The sequence below is a fragment of the Plectrocnemia conspersa genome, unplaced genomic scaffold, assembly GCF_051122295.1.
Source record: "Plectrocnemia conspersa isolate PC_06_02 unplaced genomic scaffold, ASM5112229v1 ptg000009l, whole genome shotgun sequence".
NCBI lineage: Eukaryota > Metazoa > Arthropoda > Insecta > Trichoptera > Polycentropodidae > Plectrocnemia > Plectrocnemia conspersa.
The window spans coordinates 29,021,996-29,041,423 of NW_028277173.1; the positions used below are offsets into that span (position 1 = coordinate 29,021,996).

At 32.1% G+C, this 19,428-nt stretch overlaps 2 protein-coding genes across 3 annotated transcripts; one reads left to right on the plus strand and one right to left on the minus strand.

The window, feature by feature from the left end:
* Window positions 1-1,818: 1,818 nt before the first annotated feature.
* On the minus strand, window positions 1,819-10,255 carry LOC148232533 (uncharacterized). 2 transcript variants are annotated; one of them, XM_088192026.1, is made up of 8 exons: window positions 10,089-10,255; window positions 8,838-8,985; window positions 8,673-8,762; window positions 3,719-3,913; window positions 3,382-3,651; window positions 2,962-3,310; window positions 2,633-2,892; window positions 1,819-2,565 (listed from the first exon to the last, which is right to left on the minus strand). In XM_088192026.1, exons 2-8 carry the CDS (start codon window positions 8,976-8,978, stop codon window positions 2,233-2,235), a joined length of 1,638 nt encoding a protein of 545 aa, XP_088048152.1. In that variant the 5' UTR covers window positions 8,979-8,985; window positions 10,089-10,255; the 3' UTR covers window positions 1,819-2,232. The 2 variants fall into 2 exon arrangements, with proteins under 2 accessions (XP_088048152.1, XP_088048154.1); XM_088192028.1 differs by lacking the exons at window positions 8,673-8,762; window positions 8,838-8,985; window positions 10,089-10,255 and adding an exon at window positions 5,750-6,054.
* A 2,931-nt stretch (window positions 10,256-13,186) lies between these two features.
* LOC148232534 (HEAT repeat-containing protein 6) lies at window positions 13,187-18,484 on the plus strand. The gene is made up of 16 exons (XM_088192025.1): window positions 13,187-13,323; window positions 13,405-13,641; window positions 13,709-13,951; window positions 14,017-14,223; window positions 14,285-14,539; window positions 14,612-14,796; window positions 15,084-15,313; window positions 15,380-15,603; window positions 16,153-16,369; window positions 16,592-16,758; window positions 16,936-17,058; window positions 17,130-17,254; window positions 17,322-17,409; window positions 17,652-17,873; window positions 17,937-18,152; window positions 18,206-18,484. Exons 1-16 carry the CDS (start codon window positions 13,231-13,233, stop codon window positions 18,461-18,463), a joined length of 3,090 nt encoding a protein of 1,029 aa, XP_088048151.1. The 5' UTR covers window positions 13,187-13,230; the 3' UTR covers window positions 18,464-18,484.
* Window positions 18,485-19,428: the final 944 nt, after the last annotated feature.

Sequence of the window (19,428 nt, forward strand, 5' to 3'; positions counted from 1 at the left end):
TAACTGAGTTGAAATTTTCTCCTTTTGGCATTGACATTGTAAATTTGAAATACAATTGCAGGATTTAAAAAACAAAGAAATATGGAGCTCCAAATTTCAACTTCTTTGTATTGATTTGGAAATATTGGAGAAGAACGAATGTGATCTTAGTTCACAACACAAGTGGTCTGCTTTGAAAGACCTGGAGAATGAAGACATGATCATTTTCAACGTCTGGAATAGTATTCCTGACTCTTACGATCAGCTGAAAAAACTTCCGTTTGCTGTTCTTTCCCTTTTTGATTCTACATATTCATGCGAACAATCCTTTTCAAGCATGAACTTTATCAAGAGTAAACTGAGAAGTTGTCTTATTGATGAGAACCTGGAATCATGCCTAAAATTAAAAACAACAACATATAAACCTGACTTACTGAAACTTTCCAAGGAGATGCAACGACATAGTTCGCATTAAGTGTTTGTCAGTCATTGTCATGATTTAAATTTATGGATACCTTACTTTCATATTATTGTTTATCAACGAATAAATCTTTATTAACTGTCAAATCAAGTTTTATTCAGTGTACCCGTAATTTAATGAAGGACTAAAATTATAATAAAGGTTTACTAAAGTAAAAAACAGATTTGGCTCTTAGAACTATTTTGAATCGTTGTAATGTACATATTTGGCTCTTCGGCCAATAAGTTTGCCGACCACTGCATTAGGTAATGTCAAAAATACAAACTAAGCCAAATCATATGAAATTATAGTGGAAGTAGAAGTACAGATGGACGTCGCTTCTCGCATATTGCTCCATAGTTAGTCTTGAATATTACACTATGTTTTAAAAATATAATAACCATCCTTGCCGATATTACTATGGACTTCTGATATGAGAGTATAGGGCAAAGTGTATTCTAATTTAGTATGTATGTTCTAATTTATTTGGAACATGTTCAGCAAAACTTTTTTTATAACCAAGATACTTTGCCCAAACCAAGCGTGAGCTTCACGCTCGTTTTAATACTTTTCGTGTCCGTGATATACAGACGCAGATTACGCCTATTTTTTTATTAAAAACATATATAAAAGCAGGATAAAATATTCAAACAGCAATTCAAGTGTTTCGCTTTATAGATACTTTAATGGACGGATTGTGACAGGTGGCAATTGAGCCGCTGCATTATTATTTTATTGAATGAATGATATATGGTTTACATGTTCAGTGGATGATATAAATGACGATGTAAGTGATCGACAGACGAGGCGCCGCCGGTCGTCAAGCTCCCGTCCCAGTCCGTCAAGGAATGTGCTTCCTTTCTCCGCTATCACATCAGTGGTATCAGAGTGCCGCCTAGTTTTGGCTATAATAAATAAATTAATAGACCGCCACAATATTTATTTACAAAATTAAATTAAACTTATCGTTAATTTTCAGAAACACGATCAAGAATATAATAAATAATTAAGCCATGTTTAGTATTCCGACAGAAAAGAGCCATAGATAATTTTCAGAAAAGTGTACTTACTCTAAAGCAGCATCTTAAATTATAGCATCCAAATTCGTTCATATATAAATTTAAAATGTGTTTAAATTGATTCAAGTTAAAACTTACCTTTTACAGCATATGAATATCAAGTGTAAATGTATTATTTTACAGCACATGAAACTTTATATGTAGTAAATATGGAAACATGTTATAGAGAAGAAATAAACTTTTATGGTATATGGATATTCATGTGGAATAATCACGTTTATGCTCCTTTACATTGCTATATGTACGTTTTATAAGTGTATATACTAATAAATGTTTTGAGGGTATAAATGATCTAAAAGATAAAGTTAAAAAAATACAGTTTATTCTTCACTAATACAATTATTCATATAAAAATAATACATTTTAATTGTATCATATAAATCTTCATTTACTTTTATAAAATTTCCTTCCATTTCTACTGATATATAATAAAATGGAATGTAAAATTTGCGAAAGTAACTGAAACAAGATAACCATTGCAATTTTGCAAAAAAATATCATTTATGGCAAAAAATATTACTAAACATATTCATCATTTATCAAATTACAAGAAATATATTTTTATATATCCTTTTTTATACTTATAATGCGAATATTTTGAGTCGATCTCCAAGCACACACTCCAACCACGATTCTTATAATTCATACAAGTCGGTCAACATGAGAGCTTTCAAACATGCGTAAGTCAAAGTAGAAAACATTCCGACGCACAACTTACGGTATCGGGTGGAATGTGAGCTCAGTTTGAGATTGTACAAACAACTGATTCAACTGTGAATCGAGACCGACGTTGTACACTTTGATCAGCTTCGCCGTGGCGCTGTCTGGATTCTTACGGACCAAAGCGACTCCAGATACTCTCATCAAGTGTACTTCAGAGTCCACGGTGCCTCCTCCAGTTGTGGCGAGTGTTACATGGCAAGATACGTCGATTTGAATATGCTTATCTACAGCTTTCTTGGATTTATTGTTCAATTTCACGAGCTCGGTTTTTTCCTCAATCTGGGGTAGATCAGCCCGGAAGACGCTAGCTTCGCCAAGGTGTTCCTAAAATTATTAAATATTCTAAAAAAAGCTCTACTACCGGAATTAGAATTAAATTTTTATATCTTACGTCGTTCGCTGATGATACTCTAAATCTCATTCCAGAATGTACGGCCCTCGGCTCCAAACCAAAACCAGATGGATGCGAATCGGACCAGAAGAAGTTTTCTGGCGTATTAAAACTATCAGGAGTGAATGTCAATCTTTTACCATACCCCATTCCAACCGACTGTAAAAGTAGAGAGCGTCCCTGGAAAAAGTGACGCTTCGAACCAACCATGCGAACTCGGTAATGAAAACCAGAGATGATCCGGGGATCAATGTACGTTCCTAAAACACAACATCATATTGTATGATATTTACATACATATATAGAAATCGCAATAAAAATATATTTACCGATAACTGGTAACTCATAATGCTCCAAACCGACGATGGTGTATTTAGTTGGTATATCGCTTATCGTTTCTCCATTCACCGTCAATCTTCTCAGAGAGGATTGCACGCCTGGTTTCAACAAATAACCTTTCTTTCCAGACTTTGTACCAATTGCAACGTTCAATATTTCGGCCACGGATCCGTTCATATCCCTCTTATTCTTCCTAACAATAGCTAAACCGGTCACTGGAATCAGAGGCGTTTCTCTGCTCTTCTCGTACCATTCAACTTTGCATAATACATATATCTTCACTTTCTTCTCCAATGTACCATCACCTAATATAGTCTGCTCAAACTCCAATTGATCTTTCTGCAACATCAGTTATAAAATTATGATTTGTTACATGTAATAAAATACTTCAATAAAGAACATTTACTAACTTGTATTTGGACCACTTCGAGAGCGCCTTCTGGAACGTTGTTTGGATTGAAAATAGTAAACTTATCACCGATGGACACTACTTCGATTTCAAATGCGAAACCCTCGGGTCTTGAATCGCCCCAAAAGTAGTTTTCGTTGTTGTTGAGCGAAGATCCTTCCGAATCGAACGTAAATCTTCTAGAGTATCCGCGCCCAATACTCTTCAATGCTAAAGCTTTACCGTTGAATAGATACCTTAACGCTTTAGCGGAAGATGATTCGTTCAAATCCTGCAAAATTCAAAAATTTTAAACACCACAAATAAAAACTTGTAAGACTCGATCGATTCACACTCACCGATAATGGCTTAACTTTGTATTTGAAGCCAACGTTGACCCTAGGATCTATGTAAACACCGACGACGGGAAACTGGTGCGGCGACAACGGCGCTATTTTGTACACTGCCGGCAAATCCCCCAAAGTGGCGGCGTCCAATATCAGTGGCTCTTGACTGCGCCATTTTTTATATCTTCTCCCTTCACCGCTTTGTGTCTGAAAGAACGTAGACAATATGAGTAAATGAACATCATAAAATCCTTATACAAATGTGCGTTAGAAACGAATGATTACAAGCAAGAGAAATGATTGACGATCAAAGTGAATGTAATTCAGAATGGACAGTTTGTTTACTTGATTGTAATAAGAGGGTATTCATTTCGATATAATGGACAAGAGAGACAAATGAGATGTCTTTTCAATCAGTCTATAATAAGAGGCTAGTGTTGAATGAAGTTGTGAAAATGAATTAATGGTGTAAGACCATTTTATATATTTCATGTTCATCTATACAAATCTATATTACCATAAAAATAAAATCTAATGCATATGTATGTATATGTATATATCAATGGCGATACGCCTATACAAGCTATGGAATTGATGTATGAATCTTATCCACGTTGCAGCTCTACTTGAAAAAAATATTTTTTTTCATTCACTTCAGGATTTACTAACGCGTATATAAATTTTATAACAATGTTCAAAGTTACGCATTCTACACAAGTGCAGTTCGAATTCGATAAATAATATATTTTTCAATATATCATAGTTTTATAATAAAACTATGATATATTGAAACTTTTATTACAATATTAATAATAATAGTAAATTTCATGCTGACATATTTGTTCATATTTCTTTATTTAATTACTGTAATCTGCTTGAAATATGAAACGTACTTTAATAGAATAAATAATTATAAAAAAAATTTTTACCCCAATTTTTTTTCTTAATAAAATATAATCTGCCAAGGTATTTGAACAAACGTTGACTAAGTATAAAATTAGTATCTTATTTCGACCATTAAAAATTAGAACAATACAATAATCCCTTGCATAACCTCAATGTGGAGACATGATTTGAGTCAGTGAGAGTGTGTTTGTAAATATTTTATTTTATTTTTAATCTTTAGTTGTAACCTAATAGGTGTAAGCCCAATGCGTTATAGCGGGGTAAATCAGTACCAACTAAGTAAGTGAATCAGACGTAATTAATACTTACAAATAAGTATTAGCCAACAGACTTTTCTATATGGTAATCAGTGACATATTTATAATTATATTGTATTATAATTTATAATCAATAGATGTCACGTTGCAGCTGAGATCGATTTTTTAAAATAGCGCATTTTTATAAATAAAAATTTAAGTCTGCTGCTATGGCTAGAGCCCGTGGCCTCTGGGTTACTAGTATAGACCTTTCGGGCTATGCAATTTCGACAATAATATCAAAAAAAATCACATCGGGTGCATTTTTATGTTACTGCTGTTGGAAACATTGTCATACAAATAATAATTTTCCGAGTTCTAAGTCAATATATTTTAATGGCTAAGGGGGGTATTTGAAATAAACCTTGTATTAAAAGTAGTTTTATTAAAATAAAATTTTAATTTAACTCATAATAACAATTAAACGATAAATGTGTATTCAAACCGAGTTAATCAGTCGTATTTTAGGAATTTCTCACAACAATATTATTTTTAAGTAAAATATTGCTCGGTGTCATGCGTCATTTGGCCAAAACAATAATATTTTTGATCATTTGATTTATGTATTATAAATAAAATATATAATATTTTTATATTAATTAGTATTATGATAAATTTTAAAAGTGGGTTTTACACGTGATAGTTACAATTTATTTTCCTGTGACCAAAACTACGTATAATTTCCTAAAATGGTAAATGATTTATCCCAAATATATTTAGATTATGTACATTTATCTGATGAGATACTATGGCAAATAATGTTAGAAAGGGTCGAGTCCATGACCCATTTGATCACTGCAATGATTGGCAAGTGAAATTAGCGTCCACGTCCAAAACTCACCCCAGGAGCTACGGCTTGAACCGAAGACACAAATCTGTCGAGAAGAGTGTTGGCTATCGACGGAAACTGGTGAACTAGAGTCAAGGCCCTGGTGAAGGCCAGGGAGCACAGGTAGTACTTCCATATCACTGGTATTTGGTTCGCGAAGCAGATTTGGAGTATGCAAGTCATTTATTTGACTCTGATCTCTTTCTCGGTACCTAGGACAGCATCACCGCTCATGGGGGATGCTGGGAGAGACGCGCGAACGCAACGAGTCGCCGAACAGTAACAAGCAGATAGAGGCGAGTGTGAGAAAAAATTGGCATTATTTTTAGATAGATAACCTTGTCCTTAGTGAAGACGTTTGCCAAATGATGACCGCAACGCGGGCACCCAGCGGAGTGGCATTCGAAAGAATTTTGCCAAGGAACCGAACTAATAATTTCCCGATTTCCGTTGATTGAGGCTATGCTTCTAAAACTAGATAACGCACGGTTTCAAGAACCAAAGTCATTTTATTTATCAAATGACAAACGAAACTTCTTTCCAATGTCTCAAAGCTGATTTATTTTACGAACATGACATCGTCAATACATACTCGTGCAGCAAGAATTTTTCAATATGATGTATTTGCCGATATTTCAATATATTTAAAAAATCATAAAAAATCAGCAAATCATTTAAAGAAAGGGTAAAAAAATGGCGTTGAAATCTCATTTTTTGTAAATTTATTATATTATATAATGTTAAGTGAAAAATTGTTTAAAAACCCTTGATATGGATATATTATAATTGGCTTTAATCCAAAAAGTCGAGAGTGTTATTGAGAAGCATTCCAATTAGTCCACAAAATTTTAACAAACATAAAAAATTTCTTCTCCCTAGTTATTAATCAAATAGATTATTTAATAATTTTTATTGTTGGCAACAAATATCACTCGATCGCCTCGTACGCGGCTATTCAATCAAATAACAGCGGAACTGTGTTTTTTGTAAATATTAAACGATAAACTTAGATTAAACGACCATGAACGATTTCGCAATTGACATTGTATATAAAATAGAGTCTAAACTATATTAAAATAAGTAAATAAAACAATAAATATAATCATGCATGAAATTAAAATGATGTAACATTTAATTCCTTGTTTACGTTAAAATTATTTATTTATATTGAGTGCGTCAAGTGTTGCATCGCGATAACCCTAGTAATGAACGTAATACTAATTTATCTTATGAAATATAAAATTGATTTTTAAAACGCAGAAATCAGAAGCGGCCCTTGCAAGCGGATGTTTATTCATGTAAACAAATTCTCTAAAATAAATTTTCACACCACGTGACATTTCAATCAACGTCAAAATCGGTTAGATAACATTCTGCCATTGTTAGTCAGTGAAATTGGAATAGCTCCAAGTGAACAATAATTCCTGTGACGTCACAAACAAAAGGCGTAAAAATAACGGCGCGGTCGTAAATCTAGCGTGCCAACATAACGCAACGAAAAAAATTAGGGATTTTTTAAATGCACTGTCACCGAGTAACATTTACAGATTATATCATATAAATATACGTAAGAAGTAATAGTATTAAATTGTCCATTAATTCCTCATTACTTTACATACTTATGTATTAGAACAGAGCCGCCTTTTGTAATATATTTAAAAATCATTCTGACGAACAATTAAAATAAGTATGAAAGATCATTAACATTTATATGCTAAAAATAATTTGGTACTGCGAAGCAGTAGCGATCATATTGCAATTATTGCGACATTAACCTTCCGCATTCGACGCGATCGTCAATCTTTGGCGCCGTTGCCAAATTCTTTAAATTATTTCTATTGTATATAAGCAAGCGCTAATGACCTATTTGATGTTGATTTTCTAATGCGTAGCAAATTAAAAAAATATTTTTTTTACAGTAAAGGGGAGAGCGTTGTACTATGGAACGCTCAATTGTAAATTTTTCAGCATACCTTTAAATCGAGTAATAGTAACTCTAATTGCCTTAAATTGTTGTCGATAAATTAATACAAATGTGTAAAGATACAACATTCTCCCCTACCATCAATCCAAACTTGACATGATATGCAACTGGCAATGTTTCCAGAAAAGCTCAAGGTGAAACTTACCTTGAGGCCATTGACATTCTTTATTTGCGAAAGCGTCACTTTTGCGACTCAAACTCAATCAAACTCATCAATCGTTTTAATTTTGAACTTTCAATCATTTCCAATTGACAGCAATATATTGCCTACGCAAGAAACGATCAAAACATGAACTGTGACCCCAATATATGGTCTTGCATTTTGACGCATTATATCTCAATTGATCGCCATCTATGTGCGTCAATTCGAAGGGACCACACAAACATGTGCGGACTTCAAACTCAAAATTAGAACTTGACATTCATCATAAATCATAATAATTCGTTGGAAATATATCTACTCTAATACTTCCAAATGCTTATACATAATTATGAAAGGTACCTATTTGACATTTCTTACCCTGGACCAAAAGGCAGAGGTCCCAGGTCTCAACCGTAGTCAGTGCACCAACCAGAGTTGAAATCTTCATCGAGACGCAGCCAGGCTCGACGCGAAACCTTAGGTCATCGTCAAAGATCCGATCTACAATATCACAACCCATACGAAGAAAAAAGGTAATGATTGCTTAAGGACTGTTTTTTCTGTCCTAACGACCCAAAACCCATCAAGAAACTTACGTTCGCCACCAGAGCAGCTGAAAAAATGTTTGCATAATGCGTGACGTCAAACCGTGTTCTATTTTTTGCTAAAGAAACATCAAATTCGTGGATCACTCGTGGGCGTTTGTTTGGCGTGATGATGGATTATGAACATTCCGGTATGTCTCAATCCCTTCGTGTAGGGTTTTTTAATGATAAGAAGAAAATGATAGAGATTGCCTCGTCACATACCTCAGACTCGTGGTCGGAGAATAGTTCCTCAGCATCGCTCTCTAAATCCGAAAGCACATAAGCATGCTTCTTGATCGGTTCTTCAAACTCCTACATAATTAAAAATAAATTAGTATATTTTTTTAAGTATATATGTATACAAAACAATAATGCATCGGTTAATACCTGAGTGGGTTCAAATGGTTCTAGAGTATCTGTAAGTTCAGGAATGCAGACAGTTCCAGTAGAACGGGCCCTGGCCAAGTTCCACATGCGCTGCAAGCTCGCTGGTGCCTCTTCGACTTCATAGCTTGCTTCCGGTAACATTTTAAATCTAAATTTGTGAAAAAAATTTAATTATTAAGTTTTACAGATATCTGAGCAATTGTACGAAAATATTTTTTGAGAGTATATTTTCGAAAATATACTTTTTTAGATTTTTAAAATAAGTTTTTTACGAATAGTAAAAAAAATGAGAACCGTATTGTATCCCGATAATAAATATTAAAAATATTTTATTAGATATATAAAAAATATTATCCAAACTAATATTTTCACTGTTGAGAAACAAATTGGTTGGTAACCCCTGCGTTTCACGGTGCCACTGTGTTTCAGTATAAATATGTATACTTTATGATTCATAATAATTGGAATATTTTATGGAAAAACAGTTTTAGATTATTTTCCGCAAACCCTAGAAATCTAGATAAATAAGAAGTATGAATGGTATCCTTATCAACAAACCTATGAATTAAAAAATGAAACCGATGATTTCGGATCATAGTTTCGAAGGTATTTTACCGTTTTTTGTTGCATGCACGTTTTAACCGAGAAGGTTAAATTTAATAATAAAAAAGTAGAACATTTAAAGTGTCTTGAGGCTGTAGTTTGACCATCGATGTAGTTCAATCGAGGTTAAATAAATTTAAAAATCAAGTTTTTGTAGTTATTTTTGTAAAAATTTGTTTTTTACTAATTATACAGTAGACAACACTGTCCGTACTACAGTGAATTATTATTGTTACATTATCAATAAAAAATACTCCTAAACGTTAAGCACCCCTTTAGAAAGCTTCTCTATAGAATGCGCTCATAGACGATTCTAGAAGGTATACTGAAAGTGCATCATTCGTCTTTCTCTTTCTCTCCTCTCTTCGCACAACCACAAAACTACTTTGGGAAACGAGACGAAGCATTCGAAACTAGACCTAAAAATAAGTGGCACGTTATAGAATGCCTCAAATATCACCCACCACATATAAATTCAATTCTACATTATATTTGTATAATATTCGTAACGCCGCGTGTCGAATAATCGAATCATTCGCGCATTTTTTTGGCCCAAATAAAAGTATCGTTTTAAAAAAAATAAACCTAAAACTGAAAAATGCGACCATTGCCACATTATTATTTTTGACATTTTGTCATTTCACTCACCGATTATTTAATTGAAAATCAGCAATGGATAAATTTATGATTCTATGTTGAAAATGACTACAGCTTCAATTGATCGATTTTAGATTTGATTTGTGATTTTTAGTTAAAAGTCGGTAGACTTGCAAAAGGGCGACCTAGCCAGACGAGCGACCGACTCAAACTGAAACGGTTTATACCTTTCCGCGTCTATATAAAAACGCCGGCTCGAATGAATTAGTTTGCTCTTGAAGAAGACCTACCGCTTTTTCTACTCATATTCTAAAACGTTGCGCACGTGGTACCTATATATTGATACAAATAACACATATGTTTGAACAGTCTGTGCAGATTAGAGATTCTAGATAAAACAGACAAAACAAACCGGTTAAACAGTGTAAACTTAAATAGTACTTTTAGAAAAATTAAAGGAAACTCATTAAATACAGTGGTATTTGTATATACATATGTAAGCTCTATAAAAAATCATTATTGTATTAGAATAAAGTTTTTTTCATATTATGTGTTACTTATTTTATTATTTACAAATAAAGCGAATACTCAGTGATTAGTATTTCTGTATACAACACAAAATGACATACATCAAAATTTTGCTTCTATAGTCAATTTAATGTTTGAGAGGTGGTGGGCTTTTTATTTAACACAGTCGATTACAATCAATCACTACCCAGTCACATGCACGTAAATTCCAGTTATTCAGACGTAAACAAACAATCAAATATAAGAAAACCGGATATTCAGACAATAATGGTATTAAAAGAACCGAAAATAACTAGCTTTTATCGGTAAAAGTAATGACCTATAGAATATGAATATAGTATATTTGGGAGCAAAGACTATCATGCCAATTTAATATGTTTATTATAAACATAAAAAAATGACAAAATAAGATAATATAAAAATATATTTATATTTTTATTTTGCAACAAAACAAGCATGTCACACGTGTTAAACATATAAATATGCGCCTCAACATAAACAGCAAAAATTTGTCCATTTATCTGCCAAAATTTTGTATATTTACTTTTCAGAGAGCAAAGTTTAATTAGCCGGAAGCTTAATTATATTCGTATAATAACAACAAAACTGCATTATACAATTTTAACAACATTGACTATAAAATATATATTCGGATTTAGCTTAGAAATGAACAAATATAAATAATATATATAAATAACAAATCACATTGATTAATAAAAACACATAAAGCTAAGATTTTTGTAAGTTTGGTAATAAAATTACATTTAAAAAATCTGAATATTTTAGAAGTGAATAAAAATATAAAGTGGGCGCCTTTTTATTTTGCGCAGCAATTTTATGGGATTAGTGGCAGAACTTTTATTTTTTGCTTATGTATTATAAATAATTAATAAAAAAATAAAAATGTAAAATATTTAATAAAAAAATTAGAATATAAATATATGTATATAAATACAATAATACCACGGACAGTCGTTAACTTTTCAAGCATGAAATTTAATGCTTTACTGGCATTTTACATAAACAAAATATCGATAAATCGACGTATCCACGCAATGTCAAAATTAGAGATATTTCCCTTTATAACTGTTTTTTTCAAAAAAAGTAGGCGTCATTGTTAATACACGAAATCGTGCTGTTTGTACGAAAAATAATATTTTTTAAATATACTTGTATATTTTTATAAGAGAGTATAAATCTAAATTTTACTACGCAGCGCAAAATGATTATACATATTATTACTAGATTACTTTGCTTTGACGTGAGGTTCAATAATAATTTGCATACAAAATTTACTATATAATAAAAATATAGCATGACGTAAAATAGTAATAAATAAAATATAACATTATACCTTTAGCTTTTATAGAAATTGTAATACTGTGGAGTTGATGCTGATTTACACAGTGCCAGCCGAGGTTGCCAGTCACTGGATGCCGGCGACGCTTAACGCCAGTCACTGGAGAAGCCAGTGAGCCACTGGCACGCCAGCAGAACTGAAATTTTAGTTTTACTGGCACGCCAGCTCCCCCTTCCACCGCACTGGTGAGTGGCGCTTTTTCGCAACAATAATTCTTTCAGTTGCTGGCACTGTGTAAACGGTAAGGTGCCAGTGGACTAGAATGCCAGTCGCCGAGTGCCAGTGACCCGCCAGTCAACTTTTAACTGGCAGCGTGTAAATCAGCTCTAAGTCGGCAGCACTGAGGTAGAATAGCAATGTAGTGACTTGGTAACTTGGCGACGCGACGGAAGGACGTATTCCTTGCCAATCAGACAGTAATTATAAACATACATACTTTTATACAACGCTGTAGTCGTGAACATCACAGAAGATGTACGGTAACGCACTGTTCGTGCGCAATTGTATTCCCATATTTACACCTAGATTTATATGGTTTCAATTATATTATTATTCATATTCCTGTATTGCACTTTACCATACTGTGGATTATAAAAAGAAAATTTAACTCAAACAAACGGCAAAAAGAACGTTTACAGTCTGTTTACAAAATTATTTTATGAAAAAACATTGTATTTTGTTTGATTTTGTTTTAAACAAAAAACAATTAGCGGTCATTTTCTCGGATTTTGGGCCTAACGGCTATGAAAGCGGCCAAAAATGTTTTGCTACATAAATACGTTTTAAAATTTAATACTTATTTTTTTATCGCCACGCGCGTGTTTATTTCCAATACATCTGTTAAAAATCACAATTAACCTTTTATCAGTGTCGTCGATAACATTGAATAGCATACGACGATACTGATAAACAGTTAATTACAATTTTAACCGATGTTTTGGGGAACACGCGCACGGCGATAAAAAACTAAGTTTTAAATCATAAGACGAATTTTTGTAACAAAACGTTGTTGGCTTCTTCGCATACGTTAGAGCTAAAAGTCAGAGAAGATGTTTATAATCATTTGGTTTCTGAGCGTGATGCTGATATAATTACCAAGTACCGATTTTAATTTGAACTTTATTTTAGGGTAATAAATCCTAGGCATAGTATCAGAAAATGTATAAAGAGCTGTTAGTGTTTTTTGTAAAAATTATTTAAAATAATTAAAAATTAAATAAAAACACTACTTGAATTTATTAATAATTATTAAAATATAAAATACATTTTTTTATCCTAACAAACACGCTCACATGCTATCGCTTTATGGCCAAATTAAATGTCAAATTCAGTAACTGTCAACAATTTGACATGTGCACCAATAATCGTAATATCATGACATTTCGTGAAACGAATCAAGTAAAATATTACAAATACATGTTTTTAATTACGTAAAAAATATATTATTAAATTATAATGTATATTTTCTCTATATTATAGTCAGAGTTTTCCCTGACGAAATGTATATCAATCACATGCACCGATTCGAACACAATAAGCAAGATTTGCAATCAGATTCGCTCGATAGTGAAGAAGTCTCAGATCTCTCAAAAAGAAAGCCACGATACCTCCATATGGATTGTAAACTTGCTAAAAGCTAAATACGATACTGTTGCAAAAGATTTATTGAGCGCTCTGCACTCCGTGTTGAAAGCTTGCAATTCGTACTCTCCTGAAGTAATTATAATAAATTTACATTTTATAAATTATTTCCTATTATATAAAATTGATTTTTATGAATTAGATTTATGAAGAACTGTTGGACGATTGTGGATTATTATGGAAGTTTCTGAACGATGATTATAAATGCAGTGATGCTACGCTAGAATCTCTCAAATGCCTTCAAATAATGACTTGGTTTCCTGAAAATCATCATTCAAAACAGAGCATTTTAACTACAGATATGTTGGAAAAATGCAACAAAGTTTTACTTTTAAAACTGTACAATAAAAAGAGCAAAGATCAAAACGAGATACAATTTTGTGAAGTGAGTATTAAAAATATTATAAACATATTTATATATATTTTTAATTGAACGTATTTTATTTTTAGATAGTGATTAACAGTTTCAGAGCTTTGTTACAAATTTACTTGATTAATAATAAATTGGATAAGAATCTCAATAAAACTATTGGTGCTTGTCAATATTGGATGATTTATGGATTAGTAGTAAATAGTAACGATTCACCGAATGAAGCGATACCTTCACAACAAACCGTCGCCGATGTTTCTAACGATCAATCTAAAAAAGGCGGAAAGGTATAATGAAACACGTATATATCTTATATGTATTTGATTAATAATCTAATATTATTTTAAGCGCGCTAAATTAAGAAAACCAAAAAACATCAAACCCATCAATGTATCGGAAGATGTAAATGATAGAGACGATTCAATTAAAGTCGATTATAACTCGATAAATTTAAACGACGATTTTAAAGCTATTACTAGCTCGTTGGCGGTTACGAGTGAATCGGATTTATCGGATTCTGAAAATTCATTACAATCGAAATTACTCTCTGTTCAAGCCAAAACCAGATTAGCTGCATTAAATTTATTATCTATATTGATTAAGGTATGTTTTATTATTATGAAACTATTTAGAATGATCAGATAGTTATTAATGTATGTGTTTCTGTTTTTATAGACATCTGAAAAGCATGTGATATTTAGTTATTGGTGGACATTTCTTCCTGATACTAAATCATATAGTGGCGGACTTGCTATGTGTATATCGAAAGAATCTAACACGGCTTCTAGAATGGCTTCTCTTACAGCGCTATTATCACTATTGACAGCATCTCGATCATATCTTATGCAGGCTGATACGAGGTAAATAAATGTGATAATAAATTTATGTAGCTCATCGAAGAACTAAAATGATTGTGGAAAGAATAATTCACCCCATCGGGAGTTCCTCAGGGATTTAACCTGGGCCCTTTGCTCTCCTTGTTATTCATTAATGATAAATAAAGCTATTATAATTTTTTTATTTTATATTATTTTTGTTTCCGATCATTGTGATGCGTTGGGGTAACCTGTTAGGTTATGATTTTAATACATAAATGTATGTTAGTATATAACTATAATTTTTAATAATAATTTTTTAACTCCAACAGCAAACATCTATCCATGTCCTTCACGCCGTTCTCCGTAGCATTAGGAATTTCACTGGAAAGCATACATTCCCTCTTGTCTGATCATTTATCTAAAGAACGATCTGTACCAGTCTTAGTATTAGTTTTGAAATGCATCGCCGCAGTCGTACAAGCATCGCCTTATCACAAAATGGGCGAAGAACTCTTATCGCCAATAATCGCAAATATTAAAAAATTACTGCTGCACAAAGGTAATACTTATAAATTATAAAAGTATTTTATTTTATATATTACATTATATTCATGTTTATATTTAGATTGGACAATCCAAGTAGCGTCTCTTATTGTGATGGGTTGCATTGTAAGCACTAACCCGCCTTCGGACAAAATAGTAGCATATTTAAAAAACGATGTAGATTTACTCAGTAACCAAATGGAAGCTGTAAAGGTTGAAGACGATATAAATGCTCAAGGGACTAACTTCAGTTGGTTGATTGAAATATGCTTTCAAAATCTCGGATGGAAGATTGCAAATGATGCTGTAATATATTTTAGATAAAGAACTGATATTTCATCAGAAAATTCGGGCTATTTATAAAGTGTTTTTCGTCATTTTTTAACACATTCAATACTGTGACTTATTTGCGATAGTTAGGACAAAAACTTTATTAGTCAGCGTAGTAGAATCAAATTTGTAATGCACCAATAAAATAAATAATAAATTTGTGTTTAAGATAGGCACTAAATGTCCTTGGAAAGGCTGACATATAGTTACAGAATGTAAGTAATAAAAAAGAGTCTTGAAATGTGTTTATTACCAAGAAACACAAAGGAAATAGAAAGAACTTAATTAATATGACAATAGTTAAAGAAGTAACAAATACGTTACAGTAAATATGCAATTTAACATTTGTTTTTTTTTTATAAACTTAAAATGATGAAACACAAATTTGTACACACTATTCAATGTGTTAATATGGCATCAATTTTTATTTCTACTATTGAAAAATGCTTTATATATTATAGTAAAATATTTTTTAATAATGATATTAAGGGAATTGTTGCATCAACGTATTTATTTTTATTCTAGTGCTTACAAAAATGCACAATCACAGCGATTCCAACGAGGCAAGAGTCGTTGCAAGTGTTATCGGTTCTGTCTTTGCAGTACTTTGATAAATTAATCGCTCCATTAGTGCCATTCATGGAAAAAGTACTGTCTTCATCACTCGAAGACACGTCCATCGATATTTGTCTACATGCTGCAAAATGTATCAGTTCCATGGGAGACGCAATGCAAAAATCAGGTATTACTTGAACTAGATTAATGCCAAAATGAAGTAATAGGAAATGACTCATGAATTCTTCTCTCGTAATTAATTTTATATTGCAATATAATAAAAAAAATTGTGTAGAATAAATAATTAGTAAGACATCATGATAAATATAGTATTCTTATATTTGTGGAAAAAAATATTTATTTTTTTAGCAACATTTATAAATCAGGTTTTATATATTTATTATTGCAGGACAATCGTGTGGCGAATCTCAGATGAAAGTTTACGTTTCCTTCTGGTCAAATATGCTACATGGAGCTTTGACGAAGCTTTTGCAAAGTGAACTATACGCCCCGGCAAGAGCTGTGGCATGTGATTGTATTGGAACAATCGGCGAAGAAATATTCATGAGATTAGAAGTACGTGCTTATATACATATATATATATGTAATCTCTGATTGTTCTAAAAATGCAATATTACTGGTCATACAATGTTATACCTAACATACCCCCCACCATGAAAATTTATAACATGTGATGACACGAGCTATGAAATATTTTCATCCAAAGTGATCATAAAATTATTTATTTTTTAGGAAAAACAAAGAATATTAGCAGCCACATTATTATTGGGATTGAGTAGCGATGAGGATATTCTAGTGAGAGCCACAGCAGTGAGAGCACTCGGTATTTGCATCATGTATCAACAATGGAGAGAAGTAAATACATTATTTATTACTCGTCATATTTGAAGTAGAAATTTTGATAGCTTTTTTGAATACGTTTTTAGGATACCTGCCTTATCAACGATTGTAGTGAAATGGTACTTTGCGCGATGATTGAAACTAGTCCTTCCGTAAAAGTTAAAGCGACTTGGGCTCTCGCAAATATCACTGATGCATTAATTTTAAACAAGTAAATTGTATTAATATTTTATTTTTTGTACAAAACTAAATCTAATGCTTGAACAATGATTTTGTAGAGAAAATCCGAAGATAGAAGCACCAGATGAAAGATTATACCTGAGACTCTTAGAAGCTGCGATTGCACATTCGCATGAAAATGATAAGGTATTATCCGATTAAATGAGAGTTGCTTACAAAGTTCTTCAAGAAAGACTTTTTTTCCCAATAAAAAACCCAGTTTATAGATTTCGTCAATAACGTTTATCACTTTGTTGAAAACCTGAAGAAGAAAGTTATTGCTCTTTGTTAATTTACTACGTCTTTCATGGGTTTGGTTTTATCTGCTCATTCCGATTTTGTAAACATGTCTCATTAATTTAATCTTTCTATTAACAATGATCATTTAGATTAAGGCTAACGTCATGAGAACCATCGGCAACATAATGTTCCTCATCGACGTATCACATTATCAAAATCCTGCATATCAAATCACGACTAAACTTGCTTTGGATAAGTTAAAACGTTGTGCTAAACATGGAAACAATATGAAAGTCAGATGGAACGCTTGTCACGCTTTAGGGAAAGCTTTGAAGAATAACGCCTTATACGAGCATTTGAGTCATTTTCAGGTTAGTAAATAATTCACATGAGCCCTATACAAATAGTTTCATATAAATATGTTGATGTTATAGGACGAAGTGTTCGATTGTCTCTGCGAATTGATACAATCATGTCGCAACTTGAAGGTGTGCATCCATGCGAGCGCCGCATTATGCTCTCCGACTTCCAGAATTCAATATGGAACGAGTTTTATTAAAATTTGGAACGCTACCCTCAAAACACTGAATGACATGTCTCATACGGAAGATTTCCTGGAATACAATCATAAAAATCTACTAATACAACAGGTAATTTTATCTTGATTATCAATCATCTCCGGAACTTATATATACATTTTCAGCTCTGTACAACTCTATCGCACATGACTTGTTTACTGGTCAACGATGACTTAGATGAAATATTGAATTCTTTGAATTTATATTGGGAAGTGGCCGCACAGTCGTTGCAACAAGTAGTTCAAAAATCGGAGCCGCAGAGTGAAACTTGCCAAAAACTATTCAACGCCACTAAGCACGTTACAACGGAACTAATAGCATCTTCTGAGAAGCAACGGCAATGTATATCCATTCTACAGAATATGTTCACTTGGGACTATTGATTGAAATAGTTTTATATAAAATTAACTTTATTAAATATAAATATACTTAAATAATTAACAAATAAAAATATTTTTTTTAAATGATTTATGGACCATATTTATGATATAATACTAAATTATACAAATTTGATATTAATAAATAAAGCAGAAAGTCTGCAAAAAATATATATTTAATTTATTTTTATGTTTTGTATTTTTCTATATATTTACAATTTGGTATCTGCAAATTTTTAACAACACAGTTTTGCACTGGACGCCAAAAATATAATATGTCTTGGCCTGAATGAAAATGTGTAATAAAATTGATCAAAACTCTTGCTTTAATAAAATATTTAAAACTTATTTTTGATTTTATTTTTCTTATGAATTGTTATAGATAACGATATATAGTATATTTATAAGTAGTTTGAGCCGAGTTATATGATCTACATAATTATTATTCTTTAAGTAGAAAAGGTAAAAAAAAATTGTATGCATTTTTTTACTCACGTCACTATTTATGGATAAATTTTGGTGGAACTACCGCCTTAGTTTTAATCGGATCACAATGAAACTTATTATTTAAAAGACCTTATAAATATCTTGGCTAAGTTCATTAACGGAATGGGGGTTATTTAAAAAATTAAAATCTAAATTATAATTAATATGTGGCGACCGCTGCTACGTTCAATGAGATAACATTGTTTTACCGAATCAGATTTAAACTGCTTTCCATAAAAGGTTATTTTTCATTATGTGAGTTTATTGTTATTCGAGCCCGACGCTAGGTTTTTTGTCCTTGAGTGATCGGACCTCTATTGAAGATCTCATAGCAGCCTGTTCACAGTCGCAGGCGACCATTTGCCATACATTCGTCCTTGGCCGGACGCCCCCACTATTTGATGACCCTCAAAATGGCTCAACGCAGACCTATTGATATTTGAGGTGTTTTTCGAAAAGGGACAACCATCGGAGCCCCACAGAGA

Excerpts from the sequence above, each read along its gene's own strand:
- LOC148232533 (XM_088192026.1), bottom strand. The coding sequence starts at position 8,978 with ATGTTACCGGAAGCAAGCTATGAAGTCGAAGAGGCACCAGCGAGCTTG. Across the intron at positions 3,652-3,718 it reads ACAAAGTTAAGCCATTATCG|GATTTGAACGAATCATCTTC; the intron begins GTGAGTGTGAAT and ends TGAATTTTGCAG. Across the intron at positions 2,566-2,632 it reads GAGTATCATCAGCGAACGAC|GAACACCTTGGCGAAGCTAG; the intron begins GTAAGATATAAA and ends TAATAATTTTAG.
- LOC148232534 (XM_088192025.1), top strand. The coding sequence starts at position 13,231 with ATGGCCAAATTAAATGTCAAATTCAGTAACTGTCAACAATTTGACATG. Across the intron at positions 14,224-14,284 it reads AATCTAAAAAAGGCGGAAAG|CGCGCTAAATTAAGAAAACC; the intron begins GTATAATGAAAC and ends TATTATTTTAAG. Across the intron at positions 15,604-16,152 it reads GGAAGATTGCAAATGATGCT|TGCTTACAAAAATGCACAAT; the intron begins GTAATATATTTT and ends TTTTTATTCTAG.